The sequence below is a fragment of the Magallana gigas genome, chromosome 2 (genome assembly GCF_963853765.1).
Source record: "Magallana gigas chromosome 2, xbMagGiga1.1, whole genome shotgun sequence".
Lineage (NCBI taxonomy): Eukaryota > Metazoa > Mollusca > Bivalvia > Ostreida > Ostreidae > Magallana > Magallana gigas.
This window is the reverse complement of record NC_088854.1, coordinates 44942905-44965180: the sequence shown is the minus strand read 5'-3', so window position 1 is coordinate 44965180 and position 22276 is coordinate 44942905. Positions and strand designations below refer to the sequence as shown.

Here is a 22276-nt window from a genome sequence, read left to right as displayed (position 1 = left end):
ATTTTGCTTGGCAAGTAGTTTATAATCTCTATTTGAATTACGCATATTTTTATAGTATGGATCCTCGGACTTTTCCGACAAGAATTTCGAGAAAACCTCTTATGAATCATGTTGTGTAATATTTAAAAATAGAATTGATTTCATCAAATTATGTATCGGTATTCGAAATATTTCAAAAAGTGTATGGATCCAACCAATAATGAACTCTAGTCTCGTTCAACCAGATGCTCGGCTGTCTCCGTTAACCTCCGACAAGTAAGAAATACCAGGTCACGTGATAGCTTGATGATGCGACCTATAAATATAGACTGACTCTCTGCTTGTCGGAGATGTACGGAGACAGCCGATGGTTGAACTAGACTATATTGAACTCTGGCGTAGGAATACATACGACTGCAAAAAACTTCTAAATTGTTCGTACTATTTAAAATCTGACTATTTCTTAGGAATATTTATAAGTTTCCTTTAAAAAAAAAATGCTTCAGCGTACATTACATCGAATTTATCGATTATTTTCAAGAACTAACTCTTGTCAGCGGTGATGATTTGTGCTTAGGTCCAAACAGTTTCAGTTTCGGTTTGCCAGAGTAACTGCATAGGAGAGTTGATTAAAATCAACTCCCAAAAATAAATACAGTAAAAGTCGGTTATAGCGAATTCCTAGGGACCAATGGATTTACTTCGTTATATCCGTAATGCGTTATATCATTATAACGAATTCTTAATAATAACTATAGCGAACTCACTATATATATGTTTTCTTTAACCAGACTTCAATTTTTCCTAATTGAGCTTAGAAAAAAAATACATTCTTTTAATACCTTTAAAATCGGATAGTAAATTGAAGACTTTCTGCGAAAATAAATTAATTCTAACTATCATAGTAAATGGTAGTGCAAACTTTTTTAACTGTACAAAAATCGGTAAGTATTAAATTTCGTTATTAACCTCTACGGAACTCAGAATCAGTTTGCTATATCCTTAAATTCGTTATATCCGATTTCCTAATAACCGTAAAATTTTGCAAAGATTTCTTAAGAATTTTACCGGGGACTCAAAAAAATTCGCTACATCTGAGAATTCGCTATATTCTTGTTCGTACTAAACGAGTTTTACTGTAACTTGTATGTTCTTAAAAGAAAACATGCACTTTTATGTTATGATTGATGTAGGGTTACATAATCAAACTTTGGGGATTTTATCCCCATAACTACAAACTAATATATTCAGTTTTTTTTCCACAGCTGTAAAAGGTTTTGCCCCTTTTTAAAGATTTGCCCTCATACAGTTGCGGTTATAGGACAGTCTCCAATTCACCCCATGTTAAATTTGCCCATTTTTTCATAACACAATGCAACTTTATTTATGCCCATTATTCACTAATTAATTTAGTACAGTTTAACCAAAGTGCACTGACTCCTCCACTATCAAAAACATACATCACACTTAAATGTTTCCATGATCTTCAAGTTTTTAATTGGATCTTTTTCTTTAGACAAACATGGCTAAAATTTCAGAGCTGAATTTTAGCACTCAAAATTCCCTGATTTGTAACAATACTTGAGATTTCTTCACAATCGAATAATAAATTTGTAGTGTTTGGTAAAATTTAAGTCATAATTTTTGCATACTTGATATACAATCAAACACCACAAAATGATCCCTGCATAATGAAATTAACATTTTAAGGTCATAAAAATGGCCACCCTTGTGTTATAAATGTACATGTCCATGTTTGTTTTTCATACTATAAAAATAAACAAAAAAGAAATTACTTTGCTGTAACAATTCATCATTGAATCAATTAATTCTCCATCTCTCTTTTCTGCTGATATTTTTCAGTTCACTGACACTATGAAAGTGACTCTAAAGTCAGGTCCTTTTAACACATACAAAACAACAACTTATCTACATCCAAAAATCTCATAATCCAACATTCAAATCTTTCACTGCCCTCACTTTCTTTACATGTTCCATAAGTTCTGATTTCAACTTTTCACATGACAGAGTTATGAACATCAGTACTGCATGACCTGGATCAGGACAGGGGCATACTCCGGGGGTCCGGAATTCCCGGAGCTTCCAGGTTCTGTTGTAGCTGCATCAGCCATCTCTTGGTGGCATTGTCGTCTTTCATACAGCTAGAGAAAGTGTTGTCCTTCAGCTGGTCAGGCAGACATTGTCGGAGTGCCTCTCTGGCCCTGTGGAGCATACAGAAAAGTTACAGTGTTGAAAAAAGGCCAGTCATTGGTTACCTTGATGTCTGAAAATTCCCTTATTTCAAAAATGTTAGACAAGCTAAAAACATCATAAAGGGAGTCTAAAATATGCAAATGATAATATAATGTACTTGCAAGGAATATATTTACAATCACATTAACTCTAAAACTCTGTGATAGCAAGATCTTTGAGACCAGTGTATTTACTGTGCCAACTATGACAGTACCCATTAATAAGACCTAGATGTCACCACTGACCTTGGGTTGTCAGACAGCCTCAGATAGCACCGGACAACATGTTTCAATAACCTGGCAGACATCTCTTTAGACAAGTGTAGCACCATTTTCCCCTGATAAAGTTTGAAATTAAAGGAGAATGAAATATAATTGTTTTCCACAGAGCATAATCAAAACATTGAAAAATATATTTAATCATGTTAATGAAAGGTAAATTATCAGATACACATCATCAGTACCAGATACTCGACCAGTACTTACCAGTATGCAATACAAAGAATTTATTTTGAGTACTTACTAAAATCATAGCAACATGAGAAAATCTTTCATATGTCTGACATATGTACGAGAGCCCCAACTCATCCAAGAGAATCTTCTGTAGAATAAAGGTAGCTACCTGAAATGAAGAGAAGAGAAAAAAAGATTTCAATAGTAATTAATAACATTATTCTCAGTTCAGTTTGCTTACTGTGAAACAATTTTTTTCTGCTTGTAACTGGCACAAGTTCATCTTTATACAGGCACTTAACAAAGTATTTCCACTGTCAATAAGATATCTGTATAATATACTTACGGTAATAGTATGGAGAAATATTTTCATGTAACCCAAAAGATTAATGTTAAAAAATAATTTTGCAATGAAGCCATTAGCCTTGTCTTACCGTACTTGTAAAGGCCAGATAAGAAGCTGGTTTTATCACAATTTCAGAGATAAAATGTGAAATATACACAATGTACTGTAAATCACTTTTGATTTGCAAAACATTAGTCTCTCATACTTTCATGAGACTCAAACCTTGCAAAGAACACATATTTGTTAAAATTATGAATTGAGACTAACAACATTGCCAAAGTTCATGCCGATATATGATCTTGCAATATTAAAAGTGAACTACATGTATGTACAGTACACCTAAGACCAATTATGAAGAACAGAACATCAAACTGAGCCAAACTTAAAAAAGTCCTCTTTAGTGGATCCAAAATTTTGAATTTGACAAAACAAACAACATGAAGTGCTAGAGTATTTATCAACAAGGGTCTCCACCAAACTCTAAGAAGAAGACCAATCAAGCACCATAACAGATACTATATAACATGTAAAATGCCATAAAATGAACATATCCTTTAAAGACAACAAAACAATAACACAAAACATCCCTTACATTGGAATTCACAAGGTAAAAGAAATGTAGGACACTCAGCAACAACCTGAGGTTTCTGCCCCTAAATTCCAACCTTGGAAGAACCCGCTAAAGCAAGCAGCCTAACTGGGACAGAAACAAAGGGAAGCTATTGTGAGGGGCTTCCTGAGGGGAGGAGAAACCTAGCTGTGACCACACTTACTGTTTTTGATAGTTCACTTCCTGCCTCCATTATTCGCAGGCAGAGTGGAATTATTTCTGTGGTCAACAGAAAAGTGATCACCTCCTGTTCATCTGTCTGTTTGGAAAAAAGAGACATATGTTGAATAAAAATCATCAGCGTTAAAAACTGGTGAGCTCTTGGTTGTTAGAAAGATGAAACAACTCTAAGAATATAAAATATGGAAAGTACTGTAGGCATAAAGTGTTCCTATGATGATGATTCATATGACTCTTAGCCATTGTCAGATTCCCTTTATCTCAAATGCTTGGGCATGATTGTGTTAACAATATAAATCTAGTGATCTTTAAAGTAGTTAAAAACAAGTGTAACAAATAAAATTTTCAATTACTTCTCCCTCTCCTTTGAAGACTTTTCCCCCCAAAAATTTAGCAATTGCACATTTTTTTTTGATGATGACCCTGTTCTTAAATTCTACCATAATTATATCTGTCTTTCATGTGAAAAAAAATATGAAAAACAAAATAAGAATGAATATAGGATTAATTCATTTCCATATTTTTTTTTAAATATTACCGGTACATCGATTTCTGCTTTTGATATTGGTAAAAATATTATTTTTCAAATCAATTTGTAAACATAAAAACACTAAACCACTTTATTAAAAAGTTCTTTGTGAGTGAAATAATAGTATGATTAAATAAAACAGACCATAGCTAAAACAGATATCTGACAGAATAGTTGAATAAAAACCATCCAACGGAAATAAATTTTCCCAGACAATTTCACTGAAGGAAATCATAAAATAATAAACAGTATTGAAATTCAAGTCAAAGATAGCACTTAACGAGTCAATGACTCAAACATTTAACTACCGTAAGCAAAAAAGGATAAAAATCAATACCATAGCTCTGTTGACACTTCAAACAGAGTGTATTGACATTTCTACAAAGCTGTAAAACTAATTCATTTAATTAAATCAGTGTTGACTGACAAATAATGAGCGTTACCTTGACTAGAGCACCTATTACACCCAGACTGGTCAGCCGCAGATATTCAAATGGGCGGGTTTTATGGATAGTGTGAAGAAACGGATACAGGAACAAGGGAATGTGAGCTGTATAAATATAAAACGGATGCATTATTCAATTAGACGAATGCAATTACCGATATAAATGCGAAATCCATATCATCATGTGCCTGGACTAAACACTGTGGAAAAATCTTTCTATTGATCACTTCAAAATCAAATTCATTAAAAAACGGAAAATTAATGCAATGTGTTTGTTGACAGAAAACTCTAGACCTACTTTTAGCTTTTAAGGTGATCATTTTTGTGTATTGTTACCGGTACTTAAATCGATTACAAACAAAACTGCATGCATTTGAAGTAAACTTGTTTTGTTAACCACCTTGTTTTTGAGTTTTGATTTTATTTTTTATTAAGTAAATATACATTTAAATGAATTGGACCGCAAGCATTGCCTGTGTAAGCCTTTTGCATACAAAAAGAATTGTTATGTTCAAATGCTCCATATTGGACTTGCATTTTTGAGCTTACAGGAAGTCCAACATGGGGTCATGATAGCTTTTACATCTACATTACAAAAATTGATTTTAGTCACCAGATTGACTTAACTAAAGTGAACTTTAAAATTGCTTTACATTTACAATAAACATTTGAACATTTATAACTACAGTCAGAATTATAATGTAAGCTTGCCCACCTTGAAGAAAAGCAGATCTGGTTTCTGGGTGTGAGGCCACACACTGTAGTAAGGCCAGGGCATTGCATACCCTGTTGGACTGGTGGGCCTACAGAACCAACATAAAAACAATCTTAAAAATCTCAAAAACCAAAGAAAGTAGCATATTCAACAGTCACATCAGCATTTAATCCTTAACAAATTCTATTGATTCATATTTTATTTTTTAACACACTTACGAAGAACAAAAGTCAACATGAAAACCAGAAACTACTTCTTACTTCAGAAAAAAAATTACAGAATCACTAAAATAAAATCTTCAATATTAGATTGAAACATATTATGAGAGCAGTCATTCGTATTTAATTTTACAAGTTTAATACTTTCAGCAAAACATTTCCCTACATCAATGAAGACACTATATAAATCTGATGGAATGAATGTATCTCCTGCCTTGCCTACAAAGAGTTATTTGATTTTTTAGATTTTTTAAAGCTTCAAACTTTTTATCTTGATCTATAATAATTTGCATCTGAATACCCTACTGGTACTGTACCAGTTATCGGCTAAGACCAGTTATCGGCTAAACTGAGGGTTCGGGTCTATAACACGCGAATATCCGAGATTTTTTAATTCAGTCATCTGTTTCTATTAAAGAAAAGTAAGTTTGCTTGAAAACTTTCTTCAATATGTTGTAAACATGAGCTTTAACGATCATTGTTTACCGCTGATTTACATCTTTGCACTTTCAGCTGTGGGGGAAGTGACGTAATAAGTTAAAAATAGAATATGACCTCTTTGTGATGCGTAATTATATCCCTTCTTTGATTTGACATATAATATCAATACCTATAACATTTATAAAGAAAAGGAACTCACAAAATTCCGAGAGATTCATGGCACAGTTGAACGCCTGATTGTATAATTATGCATTGATTAGCGTACGATTGTGTGTATTACCGTATGATGATAAAAGAATAATTTTATGAGTTTAATTTATGTATAATAACCCCTACGACCTATAGGCTGACCCCGCAAGGGACATAATTCAATCAACACTTTGCAGAATATAAATCAACATGTACAAGGATTTTACTATGTTATTATCACGAAGCCGATAACTGGTACAGTAAATCATAAAACATAGGCAAATTCGGGGCTTGCTAAAAAGTACAGAAACAATATGTTTTGGGTTCTAAATGATGATATAATCTAACCGATGGATAAATAAGGAGTTCACAATTTAAAATATGAAAAGTTTTATTCCAATATATCAAGAAATAAGGAAATGCGAAAAGAAAACGTAAAATTATAGCCGATAACTGGTACAGTGCCAGTATACATATTTTTCTATATCTTCTTTAAAGCTCTCAAACGAGTATTCTTACAGTGTCAGTGTTTTTACATAACTCCTGGGTCTAACTCTTTCAGTATAATATACCAGACACATTGTGTTGGAGAAGTGGTTATAACTATCAATACTGTCTCATATTTTACCGTAAGATGTGGTGGGTGGATGGCCGGATAGATATTGACAATCTCCTGTAGAAGTGCAGCAACTGTTCCGAATGAATGCCACAGCATTGGGGCCAAGTCAGGCACAGCTTCCCGTTTTTTACTGCAAAATGTCAGACATTCATTAAGCACTTCTTCTTTTTTTGAATAAAAATCAAGATGAGAATTTCTCACAGAAAATATCAATAAAACCTTTAGGTCGTTGTGTAATTTAGGGGTTCGTTCTTATGTCAAAAATCAAAGTCCAGTCTTGCATACTGTATGCTTTCTGTGGGCAAACTAATAAAAAATTTGTCATTTGCACAAATACACTGCATCTTCTATTCTTAATCCATCAATGATGAAGGGAAACTCTAAAGATTTAAGAGGTATGAAAAAATATTGTGTTCTGAAAACATGAAATCGTAAATAAATGCATATACGTAAACTTATCATGATTTGTCATTGTGAGAATCCTTTCACAAAAGAAAAAAAGTAACCAATCAGAATCAAATCTTTATGTGTGAAAAAAAAATTCCCGTAGTTTATCCACGTTCAATACTGTAAATTCCTTATTTTAAGTGAGTATTTAATTTTGTGTTTCCACTGTTTTGCATCAAATCTTGTAAATATTTGATTATCATTGTTTCATTTAGTTAAATCTCTCTGAAAAACAAGAGATGTTTGTAAAACACTTATGCCCCCCTCCCTTGGAAACATCTGTGAAGAAAATGAAAGGAAACAACAAATACTTGGAATTTTTCTACGTCCAAGGGGCATAACTCTGTTAAAAAATTGCTCGATCGTACCCAACTTGACCTAGACCCTATTATGATTAACCTGTATACCAAGTTTCATTTCAATACATGCATCCTATACGAAGAAAATGAACAGAAACTGCAAATAATAGGAAACTTTTTACGTTCAAGGGGCATAACTCTGTCGAAAATTGCTTGATCATTCCCAAAATCAAACTTGACCTAGATACTTTTATGATTAACCTGTAAATTTTATTTCAATATGTGCAACCACTGCAAAGAAAATGAACGAAAACTGTTGGTGGACCACCGACAGACAGCTGCAAAGCAATATGCCCTCCCTTCTACGAAGAAGGGCATAATAAAAACGAGATTCTACAGGAATATCAATTCTTCAGGTTTAATTAGGAATCTACGATTATCATTAGTGAATGCAAGACTGGCCATAGATTTCTAACAATTATTGATCAAAGAACTAAACACACTATTTATTTTGGCATCTAACATCTTCACTTTGGGCTGAATTGGTTATGTTCAAAATCAGTGGTAGATTCAATGGAAATATGGGTAAAAACCCAACATAATTTGTGAGTAGGAATCTAAATTGAACAGTATATGGAATCAAAGAGGTTAATTTCACCTCTGATATTTTTTTTTGGGGGGGGGGGGGGAATTTTATAAACCCAACATGTAGTTTATTCAATTACAAAATTTTAGTTTTAGCTATAGTAAATGTATGAGTAAAGATAATAAGTTTAAATTTTGGCTCAATAAATAAACACAATCAGTGCATACCTTAATTCTTGTAATGCATTTTCCCTTGTCTCTGGGTTTGTCAACTCTATAATCCACTGATAAATTTTCTCTCTGTCAACCTGCGACATGGTTGGTGGAGCCTGCGTCAGTGGGGGAATCCCAGTTTGTAACTGTCCGGTTGCCATTTTGTTTGTTGCTGGAAAGTATGAAACATCTATATTATTGTAACCCTACATATTGTTTCAATTTCATACAAATTCTTTTTATAAGATACATAAAATATTAAATACATACATGTATGTTCCAATGATTGACAATCCAGGCTTATAAAAAAAAATACAACATTCTGGGAACTAACATGAGAGAAATTCATACATTATGGTACCTGATCTTACGTGTGCAACATTTCTAATTTTCTATATACACCAGTAATTAACTTTGATAGAGGAAGTCCTTTATCGCTTTATTAAACTTAAAAATTCTAAAATTAATATTAATTCTACATACATAAATTGTACAGTATTTTAAACAGTAGACCTTAAAGTATGGACACTTGTGTAAGTTAAAGGGGTATGGTCAAGATTTTGGTCAAAATTTACTTTTCTGTCTTAATGTTAACAATGCTTCATTGAGACATTTCTGAGAGTCAACAAAATTTGAGTGTTAGCTGTATGTCACATGTTTAGGCAAAGGCAATAAACCAGCATGAACCTTAATTTTGAATAATAGCAGGAGCAGCTCACTGACGCAAACTACTGACAAGCACTGGGATCTCTACCAACAACGCCTGGGTGATTGAAGATAAATATTGAACAACTGCATCCTTTGCCATCCTAAATTTTCTTTTGTCAGAATCTTAACCACAATTCTGTGTAAATTTCATGCCATGTATTAAAAAGATGAATAAAACATTCTGCTGCTTCCAAAGTATGGTTTGCAACTTGATGTTGTAAGCTATTTTCTAGATAAATTGTTTGGAGCATTTTTACTTTGACGGAAAGTGCGAGTGATGTCTGCTTTACTGAAATGATGTCACAATGTCTAGACTGAGCATACGACCTTTGGTGTACAGGTCCTGTACAATCACTAGATTTAGCGACGTAGCTTGGTTTACCTACATAGCTTTATTTACCTACCTGAAGAAGGTTTATTCAGCTACCTTTATGCGATTTTGCTTTATGTAAAACAAACAAAAAGTCGAAAGTCGTAGCTAAATCTAGTGGACCACTAGTAGTGGTTGTACCGGACCTGGTGTAATGAAGAAATAGATATGCAGATCCGACTGAAGAATCTGATAGCGAAATCCAGACGGCTACACTGTATAACATAAATGCGCTCGCCCCATAAAAACATACTATAAGCAGTTAAAGTGAAACAAGTGTTTTAAATTCAGTTATAAAGGTACACTTCAATGATTGAGTGATTGAGTCCGTCAAGAGCTGGAAACATAAGATAAGCAGAGCAAAAAAGATTGATTTCCATTAAAATAACACAGTTATTTTATCCTACCTGTGAACAAGGGCTCGCTGCTGATAAAAACTGAATAGAGACTTAAAGTCAAAACATCTCAATTTTTACCGGAAGTGGCTATTGTGATGCTAAGTTATATAGTTAGATCGTTCATGTTCTTTTCTCGCAGAAAAAAATATTATATTTAAAAACTAAATCTATTTGTATAAGCCTTCATACTAGGTTTAATCATCGTCTTCTAGATTCGATGCAAAGTTATGAAAATTAAAATGTTGAATTTCACCTTGGACTAGAATAAAGATCTCTCTGCACGAGAAACCCAAGAAAACGAAAGTCTGTTTGGCCTTGGCGGACACCGTATCCGATCCTACTGCACAAAGTTCATTTTCTGAAGTCTGAACTTTGGATATCTACAAATGCAACAGATGAGGCTATAGTGCCATAACATCGTCATTTTTTAAGGTAAGATTGTCTGAAGTTAAATTTAGATACCTCCACCAAAAATTATCAGAATTACCAAAACACAGTAGGCATTAGCCTATACTGTCATAGTGAGTCTGATACTAATTACTAAGTTTCTTACTCTTAGAAATCAGCCTTAAAATCTGTGCACATAGGAATGTTGTTTCCTCCAGTACACTTGGAATTGTTTAATGACCTGATATGTATAATGTTCTGGTGACCCGATGGCGTGTATTTTGTACAGTTGTAAGATATATAGAATATCACACTGTTGTTTTGATCACATGCACCTGAATTTTTATCAATCAGTCGCTTATAGTCTGTCCCAAGATATTATGCAACGGATGTTTGCATTGAGGGACTCGGCGCCTTATGACTTTATCTATCAATTAATCTTAAAAGTTATGGAGGGTAATCGTGTTCAAAAATCCAGACATGTAAACTTGTAAATCCGAATATGCAATCGTGTTGATGTGTGAGCCTGAGCATGAATATGTGTAATTCTGATCGTGTAACCTATAAAACTCAGGCATAAACACGTGTAAGATTTGACTCAGTTCCTTTGCATGATGCACATTTTGCAACTTTATTGTTTACATTAGTTAATTAAACCTTCAACTTTGCACACTTTCAATCCGTAGTTTCTGCATTTGTAACTTTAGGCTCGGCAATAGCAAATGAAATTTTGTTTACAGGTTTATCATGATAATATCTTGGTCAAGTTCGATATTGGGTACAATCGAGCAATTTTCGACAGAGTAATGGCCCTTGGACGTAGAAAAATTCCAGTTATTTGCAGTTGCCGCTCATTTTCTTTGCAGAGGGTGCCCATATTGATATGAAATTTGTTATACAGATTTATCTAAATAATATCTAGGTCAAGTTTGATTTTGGATATGATGGAGCAATTTTCGACAGAGTTATACCCCTTGGACTTAGAAAAATTTCAGTTATTTGCAGTTAATTTACGTTCATTTTCTTTGTGGATGTTTCCAAGGGAGGGGGGCATTAGTGTTTTACAAACATCTCTTGTTTGATATTTAGAAGAGCGGGCAGGGATAAAAAATCTAAACTGAAATGGGTAATATATACATGTACGTGGTATTAATCCGGTTTGTTGCAGCTGACTTGAAAAAAAATCACTTTTTTATTATTATAAACCGGGTTTACCAACAGCAAAATCCGGTTATTAAATTGGTGAAAATGGCGGGCGGGCGGCTGCCAGAAGGGTATCCTCATTGTACGGATAACTCCTCCTACAGTGTTCAAGATAGGAAGTTGTTCTTTTGCAGATCAATTGTACATATATCAGAGGTGTGCATATTGCTAGGATTTTGATTTCCGATATAATTTATGAAAAAAAAACCCAGCTTTTGAACTTAGTCATTTTTTGGCAAAATATTGCATATAGGGTATCCTCATTGTACGGATAACTCCTCCTACAGTTTTCAAGATAGGAAATTGTTCTTTTGCAGATTAATTGTACATATATCAGAGGTGTGCATATTGCTAGGATTTTGATTTCTGGTAATTTATGAAAAAAATACCAGCTTTGGAACTTAATCATATTTTGGCAAAATATTACATATAGGGTACCCTCATTGTACGGATAACTTTTCCTACAGTTCTCAAGATAGGAAGTTGTTCTTTTGCAGATCAATTGTACATATATTAGAAGTGTGCATATTTTTAGGATTTTGATTTCTGATAATTTATAAAAAAAAAAATACCAGCATTTGAACTTAGTCATTTTTTGGCAAAATATTGCATATAGGGTACCCTCATTGTACGGATAACTTCTCCTACAGTTCTCAAGATAGGAAGTTGTTCTTTTGCAGATCAATTGTACATATATCAGAGGTGTGCATATTGAGGCCCCCCTGATGCTACGTGCCTGAATTTTGTTTATTAACTTTTTGCAATAATTGAAGTAGGATCCAAGGTATCTGCCCACGATGCATGATTAACTCGTCCTACACTTTTCGTTAATTAGTCAATCCGTGTTCTTGGTTACCCAGTTCTTGAAAGTTCTATCCCATTCTCTCACCAGAAGTTGTGCTTCGCAAGTGAATGAGTATCAAAACTAAAATCACACACTAAAGAAACGAATTGACTTACTGGTATTTTATTTATTGAACATTTGTCAAATCTTAACTTTTATATATTCTCTAAATAGACTTACAGTAAATATGTTCACTCTATACGTAATCATTCAATATTATTTCATTGCAAGTATATATTTTGATCGAGATTATCCCTGACTTGGATCCGCCAAAGCATGTCCACCACCTTACTCTCATTTTGGCTTGTTTATCGAAAATGAAAGTAGGTTTTTGATTTATTTCAGAATAATATCTTATCAGTTAAAATTCAATTATACCTTACGAACATCATATCACATGTGTTGAAATACCAAAGGTGTAAGCAAATACTCTGATGCAGGCATTTTGTAGTTTATTTGCAGAATATGCCATATTTTATAAGTATAGATTGTTGCTCAGGTGAGCGATGTGACCCATGGGGCAGGCCTAGGGTATTTTAGGCGCACTTAGGTCTATAGTACCAGGCCGGGATTTAGTATTATTATACTGTATAATAAATGCATTTATAAATGCAGCAGCAGTTTGCAATATTATTAATTATCAATTAGACTAATACGGGGATTGGGGCCTAAATTTCTATCTATAAAGGTAATTATCAATTTGGATTTTATATGATATTGTTTCATATCTTTTAACATTTGTTTTGCATGATTGTTATTTACTCAAAATATAATATAACTCTTTAAACCATGAAATTCTTGTTATTCTTTTTATCCTTACAAACTCAAATTATCTACGGGAGTGACCCCTAGAAAGTCCCTTTACAATAGAGGCGATAGCGTGTTTTGAGGTTTTTTTCGGAGGTGGGTGGGGAAGGGGGATAAAAGTATTCTTATATCTCGAGAATTTACCATAAATCTTTGAAAACCTTTCTATTTGACAGCATATAGGAAAATAATTCTGTTTCAAATATAATTTCAGAATCAATTTCTTAAAGTTACCGGGTACTTAAATTTGGGCACGATTTGATCAAGCCCAAAAATTAAAATATCATTATTTCAATTTTTATGTATAGAATGGTAAATTGTCGCTTTTGATGCTTGACCTAACTTTGAAGATCAAGTTACAAACGAAATACATAGCTTAAAAGTCTTTGTTATGTAGATATGCTTAAGTCAGGACACCCCCCCCCCCCAACTCCTGGAAAAATCAAATTATTTCTTAAATTTACAAAGTAAAATTACCGAATTTATGGTTCAGATCCCCCACCACCACTCCTGGCAAACCTAAATATCTCTTGGACTCCCTTTCTTCCTGGAAAAAATTCTTGATCCATGCATGAAAATGTTCCCTGTAATTCAAGGGTAGGTTTTCTCCACGTTACATTTTCTAGCATTAATTTAGTCCATTAAAGTCGATTTTACATCGATGATCATTTGTTTTGCATCAGTGTCTGTTGATTTTGCTAAAGAGGCTGTTGATTTTATTTTGAGCTGGACTGTTTCGTATATTAACATGTTTTTAAATATAAGTTGTTCATTTTGCATTAACGTCTTTTTAACCCTTTTTACTGCCAATGGGAATAAGTCAGTCTCACAAGGAATAAAAATGTAGTAGTTGGGGCTATATGGACTGTTGATAATGGCCTGGGTAACTCATTGGAAGATCTCCTCACTAGACTTGCAGGGGTTCCGGGTTTGGTTCCCGTCCAGTCATATCTTTATTGTACCTATATGCTCATTCCTTCTTTCCTACTATCATGGTACTTAAATATCACATTCCTCCCTTATGAAATCTGAGTTTTTATACCACAGGTATGAAAAAACCCAAGAAAAAGTATGTGACCTAATCATTCAAACAGATGAATAATTCTTTTTGAAAAATAAGTAAATGTTTTAATAAATCCTACTTTTATTTAAAAAAAAATTGAATATACATAATTTCAATGATGAAAGAAAAAAGGAAATTAACACACTGTCAGGTAGATTAAAGTCTGTTCCAAGTTATTGCTTCCATCACATTTTGATGATTTTTAATAAAAATACACATACCTGTGGAAGAAGTACACTTGAAATCAATGAAATGGAAAATATCCAAGATATCTTCAGTGACAAATTATCCCTTTTCACTCATAAAAGTTTGCAAGGAGGAAAACAAATTTCTTTCGGAGATTTATAATGGGAAATGTTTACATCTTTTCTCCATTCGGAAGTACCGTACTCGGGACATCTCGCGCAATTTCTCAACGTTATCATCCGGGCTTATTAAGGGCTGATGCAATGCAAAATCTCCGTAGACTGTCTATTTTGAGATGTGTATTAAAACCTGAAGCGGTAGAGGGGGCATTTCAAAACAGATAATGTAGACATTTTTCATGTTAGTTGATGAACGTAGTTTGAGCACAAAGGTATTATTATCAAAATATCAAGCAAAAAGTGGTGGAAGCAAAAACTCAGGACAGCAGTATAATAGAAAGTTGAGAACTACCAATATTAGAACCAGCTGTTTTCTGTACAAGTGTAAATTGTTTGGTATGATAAACAATTTTTGGTGTGTGTATTCAGGGGATACAAAGATTTATTCCTCCTGAAAAATCATAATTCCCTCAGATGATACCCTCTGAGATTATGATTTTCATGGGGAGGGGGGGGATTAATCTCATCAACATGCAGGAATTTTACATTGTATCAAATACTGTACTATCAATTGCTTTAAGGCTTTAGACATCTATGGTAAACTCTTTATGTGAATATACAGAATATGGTAAATAGATTTTTTTTCATCGCAGGATACAATGCCTTCACCTAAAAAATCCAGAGTAACCAAAAAAGCACAAGAAAACATGAAAAAAAGAAATTCAGAAGAATCAGACACTTCACAGGAAGATTCCTACACAGAGGATGAAGATCAAAAGAGAAATTTATTGCCAGAATCACCTAATAAAACACCCAAATCATCTAAATCACCAGCTGCTAGTACCAGGGATTCTGCAAAAAAACTTAAAACAATAAAACCAACACCAGAAAAGAGAGTCATGCCAAGGAGTCCACCTGCAAAGTCTGCCAAGAATAGCACACACAAGAAACTATACCTAAAATGTATAGTACCGGTAATCTTGATAGCTGTGAGTTCTGGTATATACATGTATTATAGATACCCACACATGTTACAAATTGGCACAGATCAGAATACAGAAAATAAAAATTCTACTGACCCACTTGTCAAGATAAAAGAAGACTTTAAAAGATATTTGTCAGAATTACAAGGTATTTTTATAACCCAAGACAAAGATTTCTGGAAGAAGATCAAAGTTCCAGTCCTGCGTGTTATCAAGGAGGAAGAACCGGAATATCCTGCTGTCCTTATGTTGGTTGTTCCAAAAGGGGAAAGCACGTCTCAAACCGCCACCTGTCTTGCCAAAAAATACAGATCCAAACTAAGTAAACTGTACAGAGGCAGTGGAAACATCAATGAGGCGTATATAGATGCCCAAACTCTCTCGTCATCAGGGTCAGTTGAAAATATGAAATATGACCTGGACAATAAAATTAAGGAGTTGTTGGATAATACAAACACAGAGCTACCGACCATGGTGATTGATCACATCGAGGCTCTTGATCCCAACGTCATGCTGCTCTTCCATGGTTACTGTGATGGCGACTATGCACCTCACAAGAAAGCACTAATTTTGTTTGTCCTTCATACTAACCTGGATTCCAAGGAGATTAAAAATTTGGACAGAACTGTTGATGGGCTGTTGCAGTCTCTTTGGGGGAAAAATCTTGATGCTGATAAAATTCCTCCATTGATCGCTAGGATTGCTAATAACAAAGCAATGATTCATGAGGAAAAAATGTCATCTCTCGCAAAAAGTGGATGTTAGGAGACTTAGAAATGTGATAATTTTCATCGTTATTTACTTTAAAAACTTCCTGTAAAAACTGTTGAGTAAAAAAGCTGAGTTGTTCTAGATATAATCTGGATATTTTATGGTAGGTGTTTGAACATTGTTTTTGCTCTGTAATAAGTGAACATTTTCAAAGACAAGTCATTCCTTGGGAGTAGCTCTTAACAAGTTTAGCTTAAACAAGAGGCACATAGCTCTTTACAAGTTTAGCTTAAACAAGAGGCACATGGGCCTTAACAGTTCCCTTAGTGTTTAGTCACTCTGTCTACAGTCTGGATATACCCATTTGAGCAAAGATCAATGGAGATGGAGATACTTATTTTGCAATTTACCATATTTTAAAATTAAAGTTCAAAACCAAAGGTATTTTTCAAGAGGTTTCAAATTCTTCACTTGTATGGTGAAAATATTTTGTATATAATCTAAACTTTATGATTTGATTTTTTTTTCACATGTGATTGAATATAAATTAAAAGACGCACATGTAATCTTGTTTGGGTTGTTGAATTTATTTTCCATTATGCAATAATGAATGAGAGGATAGACTTGTTATGGAGAGACATTGGAAATTCCTACATCACATAAAGATTGCTTATAACCTGATGCTGTGTCATGGTCTTGACCCAAGGTCATTATTCTCTTTTGAGAAGTGGACAGGAATAGTCCATGGATGGATGTAGGCTATGCCTGTCCACTTCTCAAAAGAGAATACAAGGTCATTTGTGCAAGTTCAAGATCAGTGTAAAAAAAATGGAAAATTATCAGAAGCAACATTTCTTTGACCTGAAGATATGCCCTGATCTTGGGCTTTGGTTGTTTGTCATAGTTCAAGGTCATAGAAAGAAAAATGGTACACCCATTTTTTTCAAATAGAAAAATACTATAGTAATTAATTTCCCTTAGAGTATCATTTGTTAGCTTGCATACAGTACCTTTTAGTTAATTTTAGCTACTTTAATAGTAGATGACAATACTTAGTTAAGAAGTTTTTTTTTAATTTAAGGGAGTTAATTTGGGGTTTTTTGGCATATAAACTACAGTTATAGTGAAAGTATTTATTTAAACAATACAGTGCTTTTTTTGGTGTGTGGCGTTAGCGGGTTATGTAATTTTTTTAGTAATGATCGCTACCTTCATAACCCGCATGAATCATCAAAGAGAGCATTTTATTGTTTATATTTACATCTTTCTTTTAACTAATTAAGAAATTGATTATAAAAAGTAAGTAAAATTCACTAAATTACTCTTAAAGGGACTTGGACACAATTTGATTTAAAATTTAATTTTTCCATTTTCAATGTTTATACTGATAAATATAGAAGTTTTTAATGCTATATCAAGTTATAAGCAAGATACAGAGTTCGTAATTCTCTGTTTTGTACACAGCTCGAATATTGTCATTTTTTACATATGTGTTGTATTGGTGAAAGTTTCAATCAAATGTATCTTTCTTTTGTTGATAATGGTATTTATGAAGATATCAAGTTAGTTTGAATTGTTTTTTACATGTCATTTTGTCTAAGAAATGGTAAATCTCTACGTACGAGGGTTGTTCGGAAATTATTGAGACAAATCGATTATTTTCTTTTCTGAGTGACGAATTTTGGTGAAAATTGGCATAGACACTGAAGAAACACCAACAAATAATAAAACGAAGTAATATTAAAAGAATATTTAATATTTTGTTTACGACAGTAGATAAACAAGTCGGTGGTCGGGGTACCCGGCGCAGCCATGAACTCGGAGATTAAACAACTTAAACATCTACTTTATAAGTGTCCGTAGAATTACAGTTAATGATAAAAGAAATCAAATTAAATATGTTCATTTTGCTATTCTTTGCGACTAACTGTTGATTAAGTTTCACTGATGTTCGAGTTGAAATACGGATATGGTGCACATATATTTACCAAACAATAAAAATCTGACAACGACTTTACATTGAATTTTAACGTCAAGGCGGCGCAACGAAAACCATTAAACTGGTGGAAATCTCAGAAGAAGACCTTTTAAAGCCACGCAAAAGCGTAAAAAACTATACGATGACAAGACAAGGTATAGAACTTCAGTTCATCATATTTTTTTTTCACTGATTGTTTAACTAGAATTAGGCCAAAGGGATTAATTAACAACTTTTGACACACTAACTGTTGTCAACAGTTTTAAAATATGTAAAAAATGACTGCAGGAGACATTCACAGTAATTAGACTTTCGGATAAAAATAACTCGATTTTTCCCTAAAAAAAAACAAGAATGAGAGAAAATGTAAATGATGACATCTTGAAATTAAAACAAAAGATGAGAAATAATGAATAATTCTTTTTTCAGTTCGTTTGTAAGGTGTTTAAAACACGGGAGCAATAAGAAGCGTTAAAATGACGTTGCGAAAAGTTTGCGGTTGCGCCGGGTTACAGGACGAAGGCATGTTGGTCAGCTTTCTAGGAATGATCTATTCATGCCATGAACAAGAAACTTTTCACATTGATAAACTCTATCCTGATTTACGTTTTGGTAAAATTTCAAGAGTTTATCTTTTTTACTAAAAGAATAAGAGAAAATGTCTCAATAATTTCCGAACAACCCTCGTACATTACATATTTTGTAAACAACAATAAGACTCGAGCTTTGTTTACTAACCAACCAATTCTTACCTCTGTATCCCGCTTGTATCTTGACCTTAACATTCAATATTTTGGTCAATCGTTTAAAATGCACCAGTAAAACATTTCATACATAAAAAATAAAATAAAAATTTTTGATCTAAAATCGTGTCAAAGTCCCTTTAATGTACATAAGTACGTTAGCTAAAAGAAATAACCAAATCGTCTTCTGTGACTGAGACTTTGAGTATGACATCATCATGATTATTTCGTGCAGTCCGTGATTTTTCTTAAAGGTCGCTGAAGGTTACGACCAATCGATAAACAGGGCGTGTCGATTTCAGTCCTGTCAGTTTCAGCCGCTGTAGATTTCGACATGAAATACCGGGCAGTCATTTTCCGCACTTCGATGCATATTAAAAATACTATAATAACGATTTTCTTCAAATTGTAATATGTGATAAGTAATATCAATTTCTACCTTTTATGTATAAAAAAAAAACGACTAAATTCTACCATCTGGCTAGTGGTTATTAATGGGGGTCATCTCAAAATATAAGAATGTTCCATGATTTTTTATATATCACAAATGTAGATTGGTACGACGGATTCATTTAAAAATTAAGAAAAATTACACTGAAGATAGCATAACTCTGTAAGTAAAAGCAACGCTCACCTATATCGAACAACGGAAAGATCGTTTAAAAAATAAAATTAAAATCTTAATGTTTTTATATATTAAATATGTTCAGTTGCATGAAAGGTATCAAAACAATTTTTTAAAAGGTACAGATAAATATACTGTATTTTACTAGATTGTGCAAAAAACATGTGCATTGGGAACTAAAGCAGGCCACCACATACATGTTAAAGGAATGTGGCAATGCACTTTGAAAAAATTACGCACTTGAATTTTTTTTTCAAAGAGCGTTAAATTCGAGACCAAGTTAATAACCCACTTGAAAAAAAAAATCAAAGTGCGTTATGAGGATACATCACCATTTCTTAGCATCGAGAAACTTAACGCTCTTTGGAAAAATATGTATTAATCACAAATTCTGGAAATGAATTTCTAATTTGTTGATAGTACGATGATTTGTTAACATTATCGAATCTCATTTACCGTCTTTGAGAACGAGGTTGGGGTGGGAGTGGGGGTTAACCAAAGATACATGTCAATTACGAGTACAGCATTTTACTGATTACAGGAAGGTCCCCTGCCCCTTATTATTCCTTACAAAACATATAATATTCAGGAACTTGGAGTTAACATTTAAGATCAGAAAACGAAATACGCTTTGTTGTAAATTAAGTGCAGTGGTATTGAAGAAAAAACGAGCTGACCAAACATTGGTATGTTAATTTTTCAAAGTTGTAACAAAGGAATAATCACACACCGGCATAGTTTCGCTGGATCGTGTTCGTAGATTTCTAAATGAAAATCGATTTTTTAAGACACAGAGGAAAATTATACTGGGGATGTAAATATACCAGCTTTACCTTTGCTTTACAGATTAATCGAGATCTGTAAATTATTAAACCATCTTTAACAACTGTTTTCATAGACTGCGTGGTCTGAACAAATACTTATCAGTAACTTTCACCTTATCGGCCTTAAAATCCTTAGATGATTTTCATCAATCAATTATGAACAAATTCAAATCTTCTGGCTTCATAAGATAATATTTACATTCTACTGTGTTTTTTCATTAAATTCTGTGATGTTTAAACGCCTGTAAATGCAACACCTATTCACTGCGTATGAATATACAAGTAATTTACATAAGTAGTTCTCAAACAGTGATTTCTATGTTATCAGTTAAAAAATGTATTTCATGAATGTTGTCAAAACACCATGTTTTATAATTATTCAACAAAAAATTTGACTTAATTGTTAAAAGCAACATTTCAAGAGTTATTTATCGTGGATTATATTTTCATGCTCGTGGATCTCATCTCAACAGTCTATATGAAAACCAGCTTAAACCGGTTTTACAAAACAGCTGTTCTTGCTGTTACTTATTCACTCCCTCCGTGATCTGCACTTTATATCGATTTTTTTCAGTAAATAATTGATTTCTTCAGTAAGGGAATGTAAATATAAGCATTAAATGATTTATTTTTGACGTCGTCGTGTCAATAACTGCCGTCAGGTGAGCAGACAAATTATCATAACGCGCTAACGCGCGTTATTCAATTTGTCTGCTCACCTGACGGCAGTTATTGACACGACGACGTCAAAAATAAATCATTCAATGCTATATTAATTATATTCTATATCTTCGTGAAAAACTTTATGAAATACGATTTTCTTTTATCGTATGCGAACAATTTCCCTATATCACTAACAAAACCTGAATATTTTAATGATGTCGTTTAAGATAATTATGTGCAAGAACTTTTCAGCATGGCAATTGTGTTATTTGCGTTCTTTGAAATAATTAATTAAATATTCTATAATATTGAAAATGTCTGATGTTTGCAAAAGTGCTATATTTTAGGCGAAATCTTATTTATATCAAGTGCGCTATACTGACCTTTTTGATTAATATCAAAAAATCAAATGTTATGGACTATAATATGGTATTACATGCAAAAATCTTTACATTTGGTTGATTCTGAATTGATTAAATACATGTAATTATATCAATAGTTGATCTTCTTGATCTTGATGTTATTTAAAAGAACTGTAGTGCTCTATAATATTCTTATAAAAAGCTGCATGGTCCGATTTTTTGAATATTACTACAGAATCAAATAATTTTCCATACAAACCAAATATCTTTGAAAGTTATAGACTTTTCCCTATTTACACCTGCAGAATCGATCTAGTTTCCAAGTTACAAATATTCAAAGTAAATAAAAATATCTATATGGGCATACAAAAAAAAGTGCATGGGAATGTTTGTTATAAAGGGAACCGTTCGGTTTCGTCTCCGAATGTTTGGGTTTATTCAACCAGTATGTTATGCATCGATTGTAAACAAAGCAAACTTTAGAAATAATAGTGAACAATAGGTTTTTTTTTATTTTCCAGAACACTACCAATATTTAGACTCTAATAATAGCGATGTCAAAGTTGTAATACAATCAACCTTGCCTCGACGTCAGGCGCGAATTTTAAAAGGGGCATGGTCACAATTTTCTCAAAATCTATTTTCCGATTTTTATTATTTTCAATGGTTTAGAAATGCATTTCTAATGATCAAATGGAATTTGAGAGTCAGTCTTTTTATAAGCAAGATACAGAGCTCACAAATTTGTGTCATGTAAACAAGGCTCGTGCCCTGTTTTTGTT

The 22276-nt window shown here is 33.1% G+C and overlaps 2 protein-coding genes across 3 annotated transcripts; one reads left to right on the top strand and one right to left on the bottom strand.

Annotated features, from left to right (window-relative positions):
* Positions 1-1451: 1451 nt before the first annotated feature.
* On the bottom strand, positions 1452-10270 carry LOC105348977 (CCR4-NOT transcription complex subunit 9). Of its 2 annotated transcripts, none has more exons than XM_066072727.1 (9): positions 10250-10270; positions 8536-8692; positions 6986-7106; positions 5510-5597; positions 4793-4899; positions 3804-3899; positions 2755-2853; positions 2478-2569; positions 1452-2201 (listed from the first exon to the last, which is right to left on the bottom strand). In XM_066072727.1, exons 2-9 carry the CDS (start codon positions 8679-8681, stop codon positions 2039-2041), a joined length of 912 nt encoding a protein of 303 aa, XP_065928799.1. In that variant the 5' UTR covers positions 8682-8692; positions 10250-10270; the 3' UTR covers positions 1452-2038. The 2 variants fall into 2 exon arrangements, with proteins under 2 accessions (XP_065928799.1, XP_065928798.1); XM_066072726.1 differs by lacking the exon at positions 10250-10270 and adding an exon at positions 10006-10101.
* Positions 10271-10274: 4 nt separating this feature from the next.
* LOC105329643 (uncharacterized) lies at positions 10275-16868 on the top strand. The gene is made up of 2 exons (XM_066072685.1): positions 10275-10428; positions 15259-16868. Exon 2 carries the CDS (start codon positions 15265-15267, stop codon positions 16351-16353), a length of 1089 nt encoding a protein of 362 aa, XP_065928757.1. The 5' UTR covers positions 10275-10428; positions 15259-15264; the 3' UTR covers positions 16354-16868.
* Positions 16869-22276: the final 5408 nt, after the last annotated feature.